General features: G+C 66.9%; 1 protein-coding gene across 1 annotated transcript in view; it reads right to left on the bottom strand.

Moving 5' to 3' along the window:
* The window catches only part of PIEZO1 (piezo type mechanosensitive ion channel component 1 (Er blood group)), a 54,788-nt gene that overhangs the window by 472 nt on the left and 35,274 nt on the right, over window positions 1–19,042 (bottom strand). Inside the window, exons 7-50 of the mRNA XM_059999678.2 lie at window positions 18,817–19,030; window positions 18,556–18,727; window positions 18,359–18,472; window positions 18,195–18,279; window positions 17,387–17,487; window positions 16,780–17,040; window positions 16,034–16,145; window positions 15,751–15,929; window positions 15,414–15,562; window positions 15,161–15,343; window positions 14,679–14,791; window positions 14,423–14,577; window positions 14,119–14,295; window positions 13,519–13,644; window positions 13,241–13,441; window positions 12,587–12,791; window positions 9,688–9,792; window positions 8,938–9,091; window positions 8,476–8,719; window positions 8,304–8,400; window positions 8,041–8,212; window positions 7,558–7,647; window positions 7,387–7,481; window positions 7,074–7,142; window positions 6,381–6,481; window positions 5,996–6,077; window positions 5,869–5,925; window positions 5,608–5,780; window positions 5,417–5,502; window positions 5,038–5,229; window positions 4,685–4,943; window positions 4,426–4,614; window positions 3,909–4,170; window positions 3,559–3,682; window positions 3,333–3,480; window positions 3,038–3,252; window positions 2,773–2,931; window positions 2,545–2,692; window positions 1,084–1,272; window positions 889–981; window positions 639–811; window positions 439–561; window positions 286–365; window positions 4–193 (exon numbers count right to left, since the gene is read on the bottom strand). Of these exons, the coding sequence (XP_059855661.1) occupies window positions 4–193; window positions 286–365; window positions 439–561; window positions 639–811; window positions 889–981; window positions 1,084–1,272; window positions 2,545–2,692; window positions 2,773–2,931; window positions 3,038–3,252; window positions 3,333–3,480; window positions 3,559–3,682; window positions 3,909–4,170; window positions 4,426–4,614; window positions 4,685–4,943; window positions 5,038–5,229; window positions 5,417–5,502; window positions 5,608–5,780; window positions 5,869–5,925; window positions 5,996–6,077; window positions 6,381–6,481; window positions 7,074–7,142; window positions 7,387–7,481; window positions 7,558–7,647; window positions 8,041–8,212; window positions 8,304–8,400; window positions 8,476–8,719; window positions 8,938–9,091; window positions 9,688–9,792; window positions 12,587–12,791; window positions 13,241–13,441; window positions 13,519–13,644; window positions 14,119–14,295; window positions 14,423–14,577; window positions 14,679–14,791; window positions 15,161–15,343; window positions 15,414–15,562; window positions 15,751–15,929; window positions 16,034–16,145; window positions 16,780–17,040; window positions 17,387–17,487; window positions 18,195–18,279; window positions 18,359–18,472; window positions 18,556–18,727; window positions 18,817–19,030 (6,616 nt within the window). The remainder of the gene's footprint in view (window positions 1–3; window positions 194–285; window positions 366–438; window positions 562–638; window positions 812–888; window positions 982–1,083; window positions 1,273–2,544; window positions 2,693–2,772; window positions 2,932–3,037; window positions 3,253–3,332; window positions 3,481–3,558; window positions 3,683–3,908; window positions 4,171–4,425; window positions 4,615–4,684; window positions 4,944–5,037; window positions 5,230–5,416; window positions 5,503–5,607; window positions 5,781–5,868; window positions 5,926–5,995; window positions 6,078–6,380; window positions 6,482–7,073; window positions 7,143–7,386; window positions 7,482–7,557; window positions 7,648–8,040; window positions 8,213–8,303; window positions 8,401–8,475; window positions 8,720–8,937; window positions 9,092–9,687; window positions 9,793–12,586; window positions 12,792–13,240; window positions 13,442–13,518; window positions 13,645–14,118; window positions 14,296–14,422; window positions 14,578–14,678; window positions 14,792–15,160; window positions 15,344–15,413; window positions 15,563–15,750; window positions 15,930–16,033; window positions 16,146–16,779; window positions 17,041–17,386; window positions 17,488–18,194; window positions 18,280–18,358; window positions 18,473–18,555; window positions 18,728–18,816; window positions 19,031–19,042) is intronic.

Here is a 19,042-nt window from a genome sequence, read left to right on the forward strand (position 1 = left end):
CACCCGTAGCCGGCCAGGAAGCCCAGGCTGGGCGGGCTGACCTTGTCGCTGAAGATGACCATGGGCAACAGGTTGCAGTCAGCCTGGCAGTCCTGCAGCTCGATGACCCACCACTCGAGGAAGCCAGCCGCCCCCGAGCCCACGCGCTCCCTGCGCAGCTGGATGCGCACGCCCAGGTAGTCGGCCTCCTCGTCTGGGTCGGAACCAGGAGGCGTCAGGCCACCGCCCCATCCGGGGCCGAGGCCACGGCCGGCACCCCCGCCCCGGCACCCCCGCCCCACTCACTGGGCTGCAGCTGCTTCACGGGGTTGGCTTCAGGCCCGTTGGGGGCACGGATGTACTTGGGGAAGAGGCGGGGGATGACCCTGCGGGAGGAGGCCGGCAGGTCAGGCCCAGCCCAGCCCTCGCACAGCCCCCCGGCCCCCCGGCCCCACTCACACGGACTGGTCTGAGGTGCCCTCCAGCAGGCTGGCCAGCTGCCTCCGGGCGGTGCTGTTGGGGGCCAGGCCCAGGGTGTGCTTCTCGTTGGTGTACTCCACCGTGCCGCCCTTGGCCAGGTCCCTACGACAGCACGAGGTGTGACCCCCACGGGCGTGCCCCCCACCCCCCAGCCCGGCCGCTCCTGTCCCGGGACGCACCTCTGGAAGTTCCAGGTGAAGCGCAGAGTGATTTCGGCAGTGCCGTTGTACAGTTCCCGTTTCATCTGCGCCCGGCTTGGTGGGCTGATGCGCCAAAGGGCCCCGGAGCTCCCCTCGATCTGCGCCGTGACGATGTCCTCGGGGCTGTACTGGCTGATGAACTGCATGGCCAGCTGCGCAGAGGGCGGCACCTCAGCGGGGCGCAGCCAGGCCCCCTCCCATCCCGGCGTTTGCGTTTGGGGGCACTCACCGGGTGGGGGTCAAACTGCTTGGACAGCTCCTCGTAGGCCTGGTGCGTGAAGGGCACGATGGACGGCTGCTGGGCGCTCATGGTGAACAGGGGCTGGCGGTGGAGACACGGTGACGTGGCGCTACGGGAGCCCCCGCCCCAGGCCACCAGCAGCCACAGGAGGGCGAGCTCGTCTCCCGGGCAGGGGCCGCTCACCTCGTAGCCACCCAGCTTGAGGGTGACGGTGACGTCAGTGGGCTGGTTGACGACGCCGACCACGGACCGCACGAGGGACATGAAGAGCAGCGGGAACCAGATGATGGCCACGAGGAACAGGATGATGAGGCCGCCCATGCCGTACTTGACGACCTTCTTCTTCTTCTGCCCCTTGGGCTGGGGGTATTTCTGGGGGTGGGGGGGCGTGGGGCAGTACAGGTCACCCAGTGCGGCTCTGCGCCGTGCCGAGCAGCCTGCCTCCCTGCTCTGTGGCGGCGGGCGCCGTGGTCTCAGGCTCCGCCTTGACTGAGCACTGAAACTGAAGCCGTGGCAGTGAAGACAGTGGGGACCGGGGAGTAGAGCCCAGAGCCAGAAACAGACCTTTCCTCTGTGACTCTGCAGAGGGGCGGCTGGACACCCACGTGCTGAAGAGTCGCGCTGGGCCCTTAAACCCTCGGCAAAAGTGAACTGGAACCTAAGACCTAAAACGGGAAAAGCCTTCGGGGCAAACCTCTCTGAGAAGCATCTAGTGTTCGGGATACACAAAGAACTCTAACAGCAATAGAAACCACCCAAGAAAAAGCCGGCAAGACGTGTGAGCGGACGTCTCCCCAAAGGTGACACACGAGTGACCGACAAGCACAGGAAAAGATGCTCGACATTATTAGTCACCAGGAAATGCAAGCAGAACTGCAGTGAGACACCGCCTCACCCCTACCAGGACCGGCGAGATCACACAGTAACACGTGGGCAGGTAGGATGGTGCCCCCGCCAGGCAACACCCACGCGGCAGTTCCACTCCTGGGTGTGCACCCGGGAGAAAAGGGGGCCTGTGGCCACAGTTCTGGACGTGAATGGCCATGGGGGCGTTTTTTAGGGCACCCAAAAGGTGTCCTAGGCCACGTCACGCTGAGAGAAGCGTGAAGTCCAGTCGCGGAAGGCCACGCGTCCCGTGACTCCATGTAAACGGCACCACAGGCACAGGCACATCCGTGTAGAAGACGGACAGGGGCCGGGGCTGGGGACTGGCTGCTAGTGGGAGTGGGGCTCCTCTCCGGATGATGGGCACTATCTTAAATTGACTGTGCTGACGGTCGCCTCAGTCTGATAGACTAGAAACCACCAAACGGGGTGTGTGAATTTTATCAATAAAACTGCTAAAAAAAAAAAAAAAAAAAAAAAGCACGAAAACCCAATTAACATTTTAGTGCCCACACCACGACCCGTGCTAGTGGACCAGGGCCCAGGAAGCCAGGCCTCTCCTGCTCGGCGTCTGCTCAGGCCCCTCTGTGGTTGGCCACCCCAACACGGCCACATTCACTGTCCCCTCGAAGAAGCCCCTTCTGGCCTCCAGGAAGTTTTTAGGATGATGCTCTCGGGACTCATGTTTCCTGGGCTGTGAACCCCAGGAGGGACCCCAGTGGGGAGTCCCCTGCTCCCCCCACCCCAGGGCCCGGGCACCTTTTCCATCTCTCGGCTGCACTTGATGATGAAGATGTTGGCATAGATGTCCTCCACGCACATCCAGTTGGACAGGGACAGCGTGGTGTCCGTCCATACCCAGTCCATCACAGCCCGCAGCTCCACCAGGAATGGCACCAGCCGGAACCTGCCGGACACCGGGGCACCGTCAGGAGGGCCGGTGGGGAGGGCAGCCCTGCCGCAGGTGCCCAGGCCGGCCACACTCACCCCTGGAAGAGGAAGAGGTTCAGGTGGTTGTACTTCTTGGTGAGGAAGTTGCCGAGGATGCGGGTGGGGTAGCCGCAGCGGATCTGGTAGGCGGACAGGGCGAAGTAGATGCACTTGACGAAGTACCACAGCTGGGCCACCGCGTTCTGGCTGAACATGCTGGATGGGACAGGAGCCGGGGCAGGTGCCTGTTGTGAGGCCGGAGCTCCGCGGTCCCCGCCCTGGCACCTACCGCTCGGTGACAGCGGGGAGCCCCGGCACCTACCGCTCGGTGACGGCGGGCAGGATGAAGAACATCCACAGGTGCACGGCCAGCACCAGGACCACCTGGAAGGCCAGCTTGCCCAGCACGGTCTTGCGCAGGTAGAGGGCGCGGTCGACGACCATGGTGCCGAACTGGATCAGCAGCATGACCAAGAAGGCCTCCGGCACCTGGTCGTCTGACAGGGAGGACGTGATGGCTGTGACCGCCGAGTGCTTCTGTGGCCAGGAGAGCAGAGGTCAGGGGCGTGGCCGCAGATGTGGGGCTATGCTCGTGGGGGCCCTGAGACCCAACTCACCCCAAAGGCCCAGAATCCGAACATGATGATGACGAAGTCGACGACGTCGGCCAGGAACATGAGAGCGTAGACGTCGGTGGCCGCGCGGTACTTAGTGTGCAGAATGTCGTGGAAGAAGCGCCTTACAGGCCAGTACACGCTCCGGGCCCTGCAGGCGAGTGGCCTCAGTCCAGGCCCCACTCCTCCCACCCACCCTGGCCTGGGCGCTCCGGGCCGGGTCACTCACAGGGACAGGCAGAAGCTCTGCAGCCGGAGCCCCAGGGCCCTCACTCTTGTGCAGTGGCGGCTCTGCCTCTCCTCGCTCTCTGCAGCCGCCGCCTCTGCTCCCACCTCCTTGTCGTCCTCGCTTTCTGGGGGGGGGGGGGGGAAGCAGCCGCTGCTGACGGAGCCCATGGTACGGGCTGGGCCCGGCTCAGACCCCACAGGGGCTGCTAGTGCCCCCCCCTCACAGACCGGACTGGGTGCAGGGACCCCCTCCCCCCACTGAGGGTCGCCAGCAGTGGCCATCAGGGACGCTGCTGGGCAGTGGCTCCACCAGGTGGGCCGCGATGGCTGCACGTGGCCGGGCCCTCGTACCAGTGGCTTCCCGTCCTCTGGGTCCTGTGCTCTCCTTCCTTCTCTTCCTGAGACGCAGGCTGACGCGCTTCTCGTCACGGGGCTCTGGGGACCTGTCCTTCGCTTCCACTGGGATGTCGTCCTCAGTGGGGGCCCTGGCCACCCCTGGCTTCCCCTGGGGTCCCAGCAGGGCCGGCTCCTCCTCAGCCGCCTTGTCCTTCCCACCACCCCTGTCACGCTCCTTCGGGACAGGGTCCTCGTCGTGATCCCAGAGGCCATAGCACTGTGGAGGGATGTGCAGGGCTGGTGAGGAGGCCGGCGTGGCAGCACTGGGCAGCACACGGCGCGGGCGAGGTGGCCAGGCCCACACTGGGCCTCACGGCATCCGGCCTGCCTCGGAGCAAGGTGGCTGGGCGTGTGCGCGGCCGTGTGTGCTGTGTGCCCGCATGTGTGTGTGCGAGAGGCAGCGGCCCTGTGTGCTGTGTGCCCATGTGTGTGTGCGCGGGAGGCAGCAGCCCTGCGCGGCGCGTGCGCTCACCAGCAGCTGGGCGCGGTGGAAGAAGAGCACCATGAGCTGCGGCAGGTCGTACTGGATGTAGCTGTCGCTCTTCTCCAGGCCCAGGATGCGTGGCGGGAAGTAGGGCTTGTTTTCATAGCGCCGCAGCACGGCGTAGCTGTTCCAGGGGAAGAAGCCGAACTGGAACAGGTACTTGGCGACCACCGTGACCTGCAGGCGAGAGGAGTCAGCGGGGCGCCAGCCCCCGACCCCCACCCCTACTGCCAGCCGCGATGCCCACCTCGGTGAAGATGATGGCCGTCATCCAGAAGCGCTTGCTGGGCCGTGGGATGGACAGCATGGCCCACAGGAAGACCAGCACGGGCAGCATCAGGGAGGCGGCCGAGGCGGTGACCATGTGGTTGAGGATGATGACGAAGTAGCAGAGCAGCTCCGAATGGGCGGCCACACACTGGTACACGGCCTCCAGCAGCCGCAGCACGCGGCCCTGTCCCGCCGCGAATCGCTCGGCCTCCTCCAGCTCCGGGATGTGCAGGCACCTGCCGGGGGACCAGGCTCAGAGCCTCTGGGGCCACCAGGCGGGCCTGGGGCCACCAGCCCTCCCACCGTACACCCCCCCCCCACCCCGCGCACCTGTCCAGGAGCAGCTCGCTGGCTGTGCGCATTCTGGCGCGGCCGCTGGTGGGAAGCTCCCGGGAGCCGTGCAGGGAAGCCCTGGGCTCGGTGACCATCTCCTCGCCGCTGCTCTGGGTGTTACAGCTGGTGCTCAGAGGGCTGCTGATGTCCTCGGTCACGCTGCTCTGTGGCTCCTCCGCCCCCAGCCCGCTGCAAGACGGGCGGGTCACAAGGGGGCCTGTGTGCCCCTCAGGCTCTGGGGCGGCCCTGGAGGGCTTCGGGGTCTCGGTGGATGAGGGCCCAGCCGGCTGCCTGGCCTTGTGCAGCAGCTCAGGTGCCGGGGCTGGACCTCACTCTGGGCCAAAGACAGGCCAGGCGGGGTGGGTCCCGCTCCTACCTGGACGGGGTGCTCAGTGCATCACGGATCATCTCAGCTTCGCTGGCATACAGCTGGTCCAGCACGTCCCGGCGCACCTCCCCGCCCTGCAGGGGAGCGAGGGGCTCAGGGCAGCCGCAGTGGGCGAGAAGGCGTGGGGGTGCCCGCAGTGGGCGTGGAGTGCAGGGGGCGGGGCGGGGCAGCCCACTCACCCGGAGCAGCTCCTGCGTGAGCAGGTAGCGCTCAGCACGCAGCACGTCACTCATGGCGCGGTGGTGCCGCGTGAAGTCGTGCAGCCAGCGCGTCAGCTCGTCCACGAGCGCCTGGCCCAGCACCCACAGGAACTGCACGGTGCTCAGCACTCGCTGCATCACGTGGCTGCGGCCTGCGGCGAGGGCGAGGCATGCGGTGCTGGAGGGACGGCTAGTGGGAGCCCCGCAGCGCCCCAGCCCCTAGCCCTCGGGCCAACTCACCGGCTACCTCATCCTCCAAGCCCTCTGCCAGCTCTGCCTTCTGGCTGGGGTCACCGCCTGGGCACAGGGGTGCTGGTCAGCGCCTTGCAGCCCCACCTCCCTGCAACCCGCCAGCCGCTGGACTCACCCGTGGGCAGCGGCCCTGCCTGCTCCTGCCGCTGCTGGTGCAGCACCGTCTGGGCATTGGTCACCCACGCCTGGTACGCCATCTGCAGGCCAGGGCCCCGGGTTAGCACGTGGCCTCCCCCTGACCTGATCCCATTAGCCAAGGAGCCTGGGGCCAGGAGGCCCAAGCTGGGGGCTGTCAGCTCCCTGCGCCTGGGCAGGAAACAGGCCACGGAGCTGTGGGGGGAGGACTGGGCGGTGCATGCCGCCCACCCAGCACGTCCTGCTTGTCAGCGCCAGGCCCCGTGCTGAGAGCCAAGGGCCCGAAGACGGACAGGAGAATGTGTGTCCAGCATACGCTGAGCCCGTCTGCAGGCCACAGCGGCCCCGCCAGCCCGCATGCTCACCTGGAAGGCGCTCTGTGCTGACTGCTGGGCGTCCTCGGGCTGCACCTCCTCCTCCTCCTCGCTGTCCGACTCGAACAGGAAGTAGTCCCCGGAGTGGATGACTGCGGGCAGGGGTCACTGAGAGCCGGCCGCCCCCGTGGCTGGGCTCCGCACCTCCCTCCTCCTCCCCCGGACCCTCAGGTCTGTCTCCTCGGTTCGGGGTGGGTCTGGGAACAGCCTAGCCATGCTGGACTCCCTCAACAGCCTACTACCCTGGACTAAGGCCTGCATGCCACCCTCCCCCCAGCGATGGCCACGGGGGCAGGAGGCGGTGAGCGGCACGCCGGGGGACTGTGGCACGTGTACGGGGCACGGGCGGGAGCAGTGGCACGGGACCAGACTGGGCGAGAGAAACGCGTGAGGGCAGGGCGAGAAAAGCAGGGGCAGTGCCGACCGGCAGCGGGGATCCAGCCTTCCGAGCCCGCGTGTCAGGAAGGAGACAACAGAGCGTGTTGTCGGGGACGTGGCCCGACGACAGCAGGGCTCAGCAGGGAACCTGAGAGCCCACACACGGGGCTCCTGGGGGTGCTGGCCAGGTCAGCGCAGGGCGCGCCCCCTCCGTCCCGGCGGAGACGGCGGCCAGGGTGTGGGAGGCCTGCCTGGCGCACAGCAGCTCTGAGAGGGCAGCCAGGGCAGGCCAGGTGGGGGCAGTACCTGTGGCGTGGTCCAGCCAGGGTTGCCACCGCTGTGGCCGTGGCGAGGAGCCCCTTGCACTGCCGGGCCCTGTGGAGGGGCGGGGCGAGCGTGAGTCAGCGGGGAGCCCCCAGGGCAGCGAAGGGGCAGGCCACGTGTGGTGCCGTGTGGGGTGCAGGACAGACCACAAGTGCGGACGGACAGTCACGGGCCGGCCACGTGGCCCGTGGGGACAGAGAGTGACCAAGCGGCACAGCGTGGTTGGGCTGGAAGCCCCGGGGGATGCCACACGGCACAGATGCAGGCAGGCTCCACCAGGCGTGGACACACTCACCTGGCTCCTGGCTGGGGTCCAGGGAGCCCTGTGGGTGGCCGCGCCTGGCCCGGCTGTGCCTGTGCTTCTCCTGCTTGGCCTGGATGCGCTCCATCCTGCAGGGCGGGAGGTGGCTCAGCGCAGGGTGGGGTGGGGCCAGAGAGCCCGTGGCCCCACCCACACGGCACCTACTGTCTCTTCAGCTGGGCCAGCGACTTCTCCTCCGCCCTGCGGTGGAGCTCGATGGTCTTGAGGTTGGCAGCGTTGTAGAGGCCAAAGCCCCTGTGGGGCAGCAACGGGGGTGGGGCATTAGCTCCGGCTCAGCCTGGTGTCCCAGGCCCTGCCCACTCACAGCAGCAGGGGCCCAGCCCACAGAGCTCAACACCGCCTTGTTGCATGCTGCTTCTGTGAGAGAGAGACCCTCCCGCAGCCTCCAGGGGTAGAAGATGGGGGCGGGGGGAGCCGCTGGCCCATCAGCCAAAGTGCAGGGATGCGCCCTCAGGCCAGCGCGGTGGCCACGACCGGCCCAAAGCGCCAGCTGGTGGCAGAGCCGGGGCCGAGGCCACACGCCACCGGGGTACTGAGAAGGTCCTAGCGGGTCTGTCTCCTTGGTTCTCCCTCTAGGGGGCGGGTCACGTCATGGAGGGACGGCCCGGGGTGCGGCGGGGGGCCCACCTGGAGGCCTGCAGGGCAGTGGCGCGGAGCTCGGCCCGGACGTGCAGGAAGTAATAGCTGAGGAAGACGCGGCGCTGCAGCAGCAGGAATAGGAAGCAGACGCTGTCCCACAGGACGCCCGCCTCCTCCACAGGCAGCAGGCAGTCCTGGTCGCGGCCCAGCATCTCCTTAGCTGCGGATGGACGCCAACCAGGTCAGGGTCCTGGAAGCCGCGTACGTCCCCACGCGCCTTGGGGCCCCGGCCGCCTGCCTCGCCCACTCACGGTTGTAGTAGCCTTTGACCGTGCACACGAGGCTGAAGAGCTGGATGACCCAGCAGAAGCTGCTCTGCATCTGCTCCACGAAGACGCAGGACAGGAGCTGAAGGCGGGAGGAGGGTCAGCCTGGGCGCCCCTGGGCGGGGGCTGGGGGCTGGGGGCTGGGGGCCGGGCTCACCGAGAGCATGTTCTTGGAGACGATGACGGTGACGTTGTAGAGAATGAGGCAGTCCCATAGCACGAGGCGGGTGCGCGTGTCCTTCTGCTGCAGGCTGGTGCCAAACAGCAGCAGGTAGAAGCAGGCCAGCAGGTAGCCCAGCCCGAAGATGCTGACGCGTGTGGCCCCCGTGACAAACACCACCACCAGCACCAGCCAGAAGAGGTAGCGGAAGACGGCCACCTTCAGCATGTCGAGGTAGGACCTGCCGGGAAGAGCGTCACTCTGGGCCCTGGTCACCGCCGCCTCTGCCGCAGCCCAGGACCAGGGGAACTCCCGGGCGGCCCCTCTGCTGCGGGGTCAGCATCCGCCCCTCGTCCCGGCCACAGAGACACCCCTGGCAGCGCGCGTCCTGGCTCGGTCCCGCTTGAGCCCAGGCGCGTCTGTCGGCCCCGGGAGCCGTGCGGCCTCTGCGACGCCCACCTGCAGTGGATGAAGTTGGGCACGGGGTTGGGCTCCCCCTGCAGCGGCTCCAGGTCATCCGTGTTAATGCCTGCCACGTGCTGCCACTCCTCCGTGCGCTCGGCCAGGAACACCTGCCACTGCTGGGAGGCGCAGAGCAGCAGGAGGACGTCATCTGTGGGCACACAGGAGGCCACTGCCGCGCCGCGCCGCGCCCCGGGGAGCGCTGGCTGCACAGAGGCCTGGCCCACGACGGGGTGCAGGGCACTTCCTGCCCGGCACTGCCCTCATCCCCCAGGCCCTGGGCGGAAGCATGCGTGCGTGTTTACACCGGCATCTACACACAGCGCGGATGCGCACACGGATGTCGGGGAACACATTGCCTGTGTGCACGTTCTGCATATGTACACGTGGGGGTCTACATGCACCACACGACTGTCAGGAAGTGAGGCCAACGTGAGCCTGACTGCACACCACGTGGCATCAGTCTGCACACCCGTGTCCTCCCCCACATCCATACCTGTGTGCACACCTGCGCCCACACCGTGTGGCAGGAAGCGCACATGTGAGGTGGACCCGTGGGACCAGGCACACGGAACACGCCCCTGCGGGGAACTGTAGGACTGGACTGGCCACAAGGCCTGGACGGTTCAGCCCCCGCTGGCCGCACAGGAGGGTCAGCGCCTGCCTGCCCCCATCCCGCGGGAACCCGCACAGCTTCCCGCATGGCCAGCAGTGCCGTGTGTGTACGAGGGGCCCCAGGGGACTCACTGATGAGGTTGGTGGCGTTGGGGGCACTGAAGAAGTCCGGCAAGTACAGCCACCTGATCAGGGCAGAGTTCATGGGGATAGCGCGGCTCCAGCGCCACGGGTAGTCTGTGGGAAGAGGGTGCACGTCACCCACCACCCCAACCCGTCCCCAGCGTCCCCGGGAGTCGCTTGGACACCCACTCCCACCCGGAGCCTCCAGAGCACACAGGACCAGCGAGCCCAGTTCTCACGGACGTGGGCGCCAGTGGCTGGGGAGGGGTGCATGGGCAGGTGGGCGGGGCACGGCCTCACGTGGTGGGCGGGGCACAGCCTCACGTGTGGGCCACAGTCGGCGTGGACCCGAATGGCTAAAATAAAACCATGTGGATGCCAAGTGCTGGCGTGGAGGTGAAGGGGCGGGACCACCCTGGGTGGTCATCCCAGAGAACTGAGAACCACGGCCACACAAACACCTGTGCACCACCCAACGAACGAACGTCCGCAGGAGCTTATCCCCGACATCCCAGACCTGGAAACGGCCCAGTGCCATCCGAGGGGGGAAAGGTCAAGCCAGCTCTGGTGCACCCAACCCGTGGAAAACTGCCCAGCAAGGAACGTGAGTGAGCAAAGCGTCATCCAGGCCACAGCCCAATGCACCTTAACTACATCTCATGAGATAAACCAGACTCCTAGGTTACACCATCCAAAGGCAAACCATAGGGATGGAGACCAGGGTGGGCGCTGGGGATGGGAGGGAGGCAGGGACCTGGGGACGGACACAGCTCTACATGCTGGTCAGCACCACACAGTGAATTCTACCACGTGGTTGAGGGAGCCCGGGACGGAGCGCAGACTGACAGGTGATCTAATTGGACAGCGCGTGTATAAGCGCCTCCTGGGAGGGGCCAGGAAGAAAGGAGCTGCCCTAAGTAACTTTGCAAACGGCGTCTTGACAAAAGACAGACACTGTCCACCAAGACGGAGGAGGAGCAGTGACACCGCATGGCAACACGCACGCCCGGGGCCCAGGTCTTGGTTTCTGAATTCCACCCTCCAGGGTAAGGAACCAGGCGCCAGGGCGGGGGGTGGGGGGCGACTTCCTGGGATGGGGGCAGGCAGGGGCGGCTCCTGAGGCAGCAGCACCCGGCGGACCCAAGACTGAGGACATATCCCAGGGCCAACGCGGGTACAGTGTGGACACAGCACCAGCGACAGGAGTGCAGCAGAAGCCTGGGGATACAGGCCCGGAGTCTCTCTCTACAGATAAAGTAAACAACCGGATAGATCAGTCGGGAGAAGGGACACAGCTCCTCTTTACAGATGATGCCAATCGATCACCCGGGAGACAGAAAATCACTGTGAGAAACCAAACAGCCCCTGCGGGCGGATCCACCGAGCGCGCTGAAACCAGCGGGCGAGAGTTTACAGGGAGACGAGACTCCTGCCGGGTCCTAAGCCTGCCCCGCAAGTGAACATGCGACAGCGACGAGCAGCGGCGAGACTGGCGAAAAGGGGGTGTCACCCGCGATGAGACACACCAGCCCCAGCGTGACGCACTGTGGTTTTCTTGCCAAAAGTGCTTAACCTGGTCTAAGGAAGAAACACTCATCGATGCTGGGGTGAGGGGTGTTCTACAAATGACCGCTTCCTGCTCCCCCCAGTCTCAAGGAGATGAAAGACAAAGGAGGCCAAGGAGCCGGCCGAGGACAGAGAGCGGTGGGGGCCCCTGGGGACAGTCACGCGGCCCGTGGCTCCGGCCGTGGTTGGTAGCCTGGCCCCCATTTTGGTTCTTAACTTTGGGTGCTGTGCTGGGTCGCTTCAGAGGCTGACGTTCACGTCGGGGAAACTGGGTGGAGAACGTTTAGGAACTCTGCTCTGCTTCTGCTACCCTTCAGCCAGAACTCAGAGACTGTAACCCAAAAGGGGCCTTTCCCAGGGCAGGGGCCTGACTTCCACAAACACTGACGAGGACGTCAAAGGGCCTGCCTGCAGGGCTCCACGGGCACCTCTGAGACGCTCTGAACGCGAACGGGAACACAGGATGGATTACAAAGCGTTCAGACAGAACCCTGCACCCGCTGACAAGACAACAGGAAACAGAGCAGGAAGGGAGAGAAATCAAAGCTCCTCGCAGAGAAGCCAAGTAACAAACGTACCAGGAATAACAGAAATCAAAAACGTCCATTTTGTGAAGTCCTGCCAACGGGAGAGTCAGCAGACGTGGACGCGCGGGGCAGAGTGCTGGTCCCCTGACAGGGTGGGCTGGGGGCCCCCAACGCCCCGATGGCCACTTGACTCCCCGTCATGGACCGTTCCTGCCCAAGCATTCCCCGGTGTCTACGCTCTGGGGCACAACCCACAGAACCAAGTTCAGGGCTTTCTGTGAGGCCCCTGGCCTGACACTGGCAAGGTCACAAGAGACAGAGGCTGGGACAGTCTTGACCAAAGGCGATGGGAGAAGAGGACGGCCAAGCACTGCCGTCAGCTCCTGGTCGAAGCCAACAGCTACCAGGGACGTGGCCCTGAGGACGAGGCCGCTGAGTATGGATGGCGTATCAGACCGGGGGTGGATGGCCGTGCGTGGCCACCGTCCTGAACACAGAGGGTCCAGGGTGGCTGTACTGAGCGTGGAGCCCAGACTGACTCCCATTTGCCTGGGAAGAGCGTACAGCTGCTCCTTGGACTATTCTCCCAACCTCTCCGGTTGTTTGAAAGTTTTCAAAATAGAACGTTGGGCAAAAAGAAAGCAGAGGATGAGGAGAGACCAGCGAGGGAGCCAGCACGACTGCAGCCCACAGAGTCCATGCACGGGGAGGAGGGGGCTGAGGCCACTCCAGGGGCTGCGATGCCCAGGTTGGGTGCAGCCACGCACGCCCAACTCACCCCATGCCCACCCCAGCCCGCAGGCCACCCTGCTCACCGATGCACAGGGCAGGGGGGATGCCCAGGCACAGCAGGTACTGGTAGAGCAGGAAGAGTGCCAGGAAGAGGCAGTAGCTGGGCCAGAGGCGGGCGATGGCCTCACGGCGCCGGCGGGTGAGGACGGCCACCAGCCAGCAGCCATGCAGGATGACCATGAAGTTCATGCGCTGTCCGATCACGTTCACGGCCATCAGGAAGCAGATCTGGGGGTGGCACAGCGGGACAAGGTGACCAGGATGGGGACGCAGTGAGCCGGGGGAGGAGCCCTCCTGGCTCTGCCTCTGGGCAGCCTCGGGCGGTAGTGCTTGTGCCCAGGGTGGGGGGCAACGGCCCAGGCTCACGACGGCCCAGGCCACCCTCCTGGAGGGACGGAGAGGCTGGACACGTCTTGACGGTGGGGGGGAACCGAGGTAGGGGCACCATGCGGAGTCGAGACGGAGCCCCTCTCCAGCCGGGGCCCCAGCCCCCTGCCCTCACTCCGCAGGCCCCTCTCCAAGCAAGGCCAACTCAGCTGGAGGACCTGACACCCTCGGTGGTCCCCCCTCCCCCCGCGCTGGGCCTGCCCATTGCAGAAGACCCCACAGGGGGTGGCAACGACCCCCAGTGGCTCAGGCCTGCCCAGGGAGGGGGCGAGGGTCGACGCCCGCCTCACCTCCAGCCCGAACTTGTAGAAGAAGAAGTTGACGAAGTACTTGAGGCAGCTGGGCAGGTCGCGGTCCAGCTGCTGGCGGGTACCATCGGCGCAGACGGCCTGGGCCGGCAGCGGGGCCAGCTGGCGCCGGCGGCGGTGGTAGTCCTGGCAGCGGTACACCATGGCCTCGAACACCAGCAGCAGCAAGATCTGCAGGTGGCTCTGGGGGGCGTGGCCAGTCAGGCCCCGCCCAGCCCCTGGCTCCACCACCCCACCTGGCCCACCTGCCCCGCACTCACTTGGATGTAGCCCAGGTTCGGGAAGCCCTTCCGCACCCCGAACCAGTTGGCGGGGTCGATGGGTCCGCGGTACAGCAAGGACTCGTGGATCTCCGTCTTCTGCAGGTTCGTGCTGTTGGGAAAGGGCTGGGGGAGGGGCGGCGTCAGCACCTGCTGCCCACCAGGAACCGGACGCTGACCCCAGGGACCGCCAGCCCCACGCGACACCCCCGCTGCAGCCACAGCTCCGACGGGTCTGCGCCGGAGCACAGCTGTCCCCAACCAGGGACATGGGGCACTGTCAGCCTCCAACCCACCTCAGTGGGGAAGGGAACATGGATGGTGTTTGGGGACAGGGAAGCCACCAGCAGGAGCTGGGAGAGTGAAGAGAAATCTGTGGGTGGGCTTCCCTGAGCAGCCCCGCACTTCTCTCCAGTGGACATCAGGCCTCTGTGCCCCTCACACCAGGACCTGCACTTCCGTCAGGAAGTCAGCCGGGTCGGGACACATCTCTGAACCCAGATGTCTCGACCTGGAGAGTGGGTCCTCCGCAGGAAGCCCAGGCCCCAGGGACAGGCCCTCGCATCCGTCCCTCCACCCGAGCTGGAGCAGCGGCCGCACCTCGGTGCAGTTGCTGGCGTACTCGTGGGGGCTGACGACCTTGAGCTGGTACAGCATCTTGCACACGATGATGATACAGGTCCACACGGTGGCCAGGCAGGAGGCCATGGGCCGGAAGCGGGGGTAGGGCAGGGCGAAGGCCCACAGCACGACCAGCAGGAAGTTCAGCACCGACACCTGTGGGCAGGCGGGCAGTGGCGGCGGAGCAGTGGCAGGCGGGGCTGCGCCCTCCCCACGGGCCCACGATCCGCAGCCACGTGCCGGTACCGGCTCAGCGAGAGTGCCTGAGCGTGCCCACGCTCACCTCATTCAGGGCCACCCACACGGTGTACAGGGCCACCATCTTGAAGACGTGCAGCTCTAGCAGACGCCGCGTGAGCACTTGCGCGCGGGTGAGGACATCCGAGAAGCCGGCGGCCAGGTCCAGGAGCCGCTCAGCCACCAGGCCCCACTTGCTGGCTGGGGGGTTGGGGGGCCAGTGAGGAGCGGGGGCCAGGGCCTCTGTGGCCTGGGCCGTCCCGTCCCGTGTACTGACGGGGCTCCGGGCACCTTGAGCTTACCCTCCGGGACCTGTATGGCCTGGTGGGGGCCGGCCACGCCCAGCCCCTCGTCTCTGGGTGCCGCCTCCTCTTCCTCTTGCTGCAGCAGGGGGGTCCCGCTCACCGTGTCCTGCCTGGGACAGGACCCTGAAGTGTCCTTCCCTCCCGCATTCCTGGGGTGCCCTGCAGCCCCTCCCATTCCCGCCTCCCCAGGGACAAGAGAAGCCCCACCTGCCATCCCACCCCGGCGCTGGGACCCCTGTGCTGCAGCCACTAGGTGGAAGAGTGGGGCCCGGCTTGACGCCGTGATCCCCGCGGGTTGGAGAAAACATCCAGTACCTGAGGCCCCGGCATCTGCAGGCAGCAGCCGAGGGCTCAACCCTGTTCCGGGTCTCCCGCCCTAACCATACAGACTCCATTCCTGCCCGAGACCGGCCTTCCCCTGTGCGGGCTCAGGGGACACCCTGCAGACCCCCAGGCCCCAGGAGGGAGGACGGGCGCACCTGTGAGCCCAGCGCAGGGTGCGGGCGCTGGGCGGGGGGCGGTGCTCGGGGTCGGTGAGCTGCATAAAGGGCCTGTGGAAGTAGTGCAGCTGCAGGATACAGGCGAGCAGGAAGAAGCCCGGGACCAGGATGCTAGAGAAGAGCTCGGACACGCTGAACTGCTCCAGGCCCAGGTCCCCCAGCCTGCGCGGGAGGAGCTGTCAGTGCCACCAGCGCGGCAGCCGCCGCCCACCCCCCCACGCCCAACACTCACTGCTCATCCGTGAGGCCGGTCAGGTTGCGCCAGTAGGCGGGGAAGTCCTGGAACTGGAAGGTGTAGACGGCCACCAGCACCAGCATGGTGTAGGCCACCACCAGCCACCAGAACGCCTTGAGCAGCTTCCGCCACAGGCTGTAGTAGACCTGCCGGCGGCCAGGCGCGGTGAGGTCAGCCCGCGCGGCCCTGCACGCCCGCGCCCCGCCCATGCCACGCCCGCGCCCCGTCCCCACTCCGCCCATGCCCCGCCCCCACTCCGCCCCTGCACACCCGCGCCCCGCCCATGCCCCGCCCCCCACTCCACCCCTGCATGCCCGCGCCCCGCCCCCGGTACCTGGAAGAGGGTGAGGCAGAGCAGGAAGAGCAGCATGTAGACGATCTTGTACACGACAAGGCGGCCGGCGAAGCTGACCATGATGAACATGCCACCGCACACGTAGACCCAGTACTTGGCGTACACGCCCCTGACCAGCTCCCCCAGGCTCCGCAGCAGCGTCCGCGTCTGGGTGGGCTCTGCGGGCCAGGCGGAGGGGGGGGGGCGAGCGGGGTGCAGCTTCAGGACCGGGCAGGTGGCGGAGGGGCCGCGCCCCCCTCCCCCCACTGCCCGGCCCGCTCACCTGCGGCGGCCACAGTGACCTCCATCAGCGCCACGGGGTCCCGCGCCCTCTTCAGCAGCTTCTCCTTCACAAACTGGCGCAGCAGAAGCCAGAAGGTGAGGGTGCACAGCAGCTGGGGGGCAGGGGCGGCGGCACTGAGTGGGGCCCGGCCGGTGGAGCCGGGAGCCGGGGTGAGACCGCAGCAGGAAGGCGGCCTGCCCGGCCCCCGCGCGCCAGCCTCCCTGCAGGCAGAAGCTCAGCCTCTGGTACGCGCGCACGAGTTCACGCACAGATGCACACGCTCCCACACAGCAGCCCCTGCACTCACACGCCGCCTCGTCTGCACACAGACCCGCAGGTGAACGCGGGGCCACAGGTGTTTGCACACTTGCAGGCTCCTGGGCTTGCACAGTGAGATATAACTAACTCACGGGCCCCCAACACGTGACCGGCAGCGGCACGGCCGTCCAGGTGCAATGGCCTGTCCCAGAAGGGGGCATGGCAAAGACACAGACGCCCGCTGAGACCCAGGGGCCGCGCGCGACGCTCACAGAGCCCGTGTCAGGCAGATGGGGTGGCACCCCCAGGAACACGAGATCATCACTCGTTCACTCAACAAACGCTCTTCAAGCAACTACTCCGGGCCGGCTGGGTGACCCCGGTGACCACCAGACATGGGCTCCGGCTTCCTGAGCGCCCACGGCACTAGAAGCTGAACGGGCAGCATGGCGTCATCACAGGCACGCAGGGGGCGGGAAGAGGCTCACCATGGCGCCCAGGTCCAGGCAGGGGTAGCGGGTGTGCTCCAGTCCCAGCTGGCGCAGGCTGACGGGGCCCAGGGCGGTGGGCAGCTCGGGCCGCAGGTCCATGGCCCACACGTAGCGCAGGCTGCAGAGCGCCAGCCCGTAGAGCAATATGAAAGGCGAGCAGAGCATGGCCATCTGGTGGCGGCTACGCACGGTCCAGATGAGACAGGCCCAGAGCAGCAGCACGAAGGTCAGCCAGCTGTGGTAGGTGATGCTCCACACCTGGACGGCCAGGGCGTGGGTGGGGCTGCGCGGGACACCCGGCCCGGCACCCACACCCCGTTCCCCCAGGCTGATGAGGTGGTGGACCCCCGGGGCCGGGGGCGTGTGTGCTCCGACAGGAAGGCCAACCTGCCCCGCTGGCCCGGAGAGCTGCCCAGGCACACCCACACCCCCACCGCACGTATGCGCACACTCACACGCACGGCTGGGGGCTGGCCGGGGCTGCTCCCGGCCTAGCAGGTCACAGTCCCAACCGCTTCTGGCGACAAGGCACCAGGACACCATCTGTGGCGAGGGAGCCCGCGGGAAGCCCCAGCCCGAGGGGCGGCCCAGGCAGCGCCCTTACCATCATGGCGATGAGGACACATACGTAGCTCTGGTCCATGATGAGGTGGCCCAGGCCGTGCAACGGAGACGTCTCCTTAGGCCCCGTCAGCCTGGGGCGCGCTAAGGGGCGAGGGCAGGGGTCACCAGGGAGGCGAGACCCCTGCTGGGGAAACTCCAACGTCAATAGGCCCGAGCCCCTTGCCTACACCCGAGTGGCCCGAAAATGCAGACAGCACGCTGGAGCCACAGCCCAGGTGGAGGGGGGCCACACCTGGCACAGGCTCACGGGGCACTGGGGGAGGAACACACGGGCAAAGGGCCCGGGCTCCTGTCCGACCCTGTTCCCGATGTGCTGTGGGACCCTGGCCAGCCCTCGCCCCTCTCCAGGCCTTGGCTTCCAAGACTCTGAAGGGATGGGGTAGAGGAGATTGCCCTGATTCCCTTCCAGCTCCGTGAGCACCCACGTCCCCAGATGCCAGCCCCCGAGGCCAGCGGCTTCATCCTCTGCTTTGTAAAGTGGAAATTGAGGCTTAGCACAAAAACAAAAAGGAAAAGGAAAGAGCACCCCAGAGCCCTGCCCTGGGGACACTGTCTTCACAGCTCCCAGGGCCGCAGAGGCAGCCCAAGGCAGAGCAGTCAAGGTCTCGGGAGACTGGGAGGCAGGTGGGGAGCGGGTGGGAGCCTGGAGACCCCCGCAGGGTCTCGGGTTCCATGAGCATCGCAGATACGGCGCCCGCCCTGGGTGGCCCCAGAGAGGTGCGCAGCTGGACAGGCTGACCGGGCGAGGCCACCAGGGGGCAGCACCCGTGTGGCCGCATCCTACTCACCGGGCCGCTGCTGGACAGGGCTGTGGCCCGTGAGGTCGTGCACGATGCAGTTGTCCTCAGGGTCCGGCGGCACAGGCATCGTGTGCTGCAGACAAGCCAGGGCCTGTGAGCCGAGCCTGGAGGCGTGGGGGCGCCAGCCCCGCCGCTCGGTCCGGACCCCTCACCTGCGTGGCCTCCTCCTCCCTGGTGGCTGGAGCCCCGGCCTGGCCCTGGGGCCGCTGCTCCACCTCGGTCAGCTCCACCTCCAGCTCCATGTCGCCCCCGGCCGCCTCCTTCCCCTGTGGAGGCCGGAGGGGAGAGCTCAGCCCCCCGCCCCGGCCTGAGGGGTGCGGGGACGCGGGGCGCCGGCCTGGGCACTGACCTGGTCCGCGGGCCAGCGCGCTTGCAGCTTCAGGAGCGAGGTCACGGTGTAGCAGAGCAGCAGCAGGATGCCGGGGCTCACGTACACAGGCCAGTCATGGCTGGTGTTGAGGACCAGCGCGTTGGGGCTGGAGCAGTTGGGGGGGGGCACGAAGTCCTTGAGCCCGAACACCCTGCCCACAGAAGGTGCGTTACTGACCGCGGCGAGGAAGTTCACGGGTGCGAGGCGGGCAGGGCCGGGGCCCCGTGGGCGAGCGCTCACCTGGCCCAGATGCTGGCAGGCGGGAGCATGGACTGGGCGAGGGGCGTCTGGTAGCAGTAGAGGCAGAGGAGATGGCCGGCGCCAAAGCAGCCCACCGTGACGCAGAGTGCGCTGAAGCCCAGGGGGCTGATGGGAAAGTGGCAGGCCCACCAGGTGCAGACGGTCAGGAACAGCAGGAAGTAGACGCTGGAGAAGGCTGACGGGTGGGCGATGCCTGCAGGCCAGG

This window comes from Delphinus delphis, chromosome 20 (assembly GCF_949987515.2).
Source record: "Delphinus delphis chromosome 20, mDelDel1.2, whole genome shotgun sequence".
NCBI lineage: Eukaryota > Metazoa > Chordata > Mammalia > Artiodactyla > Delphinidae > Delphinus > Delphinus delphis.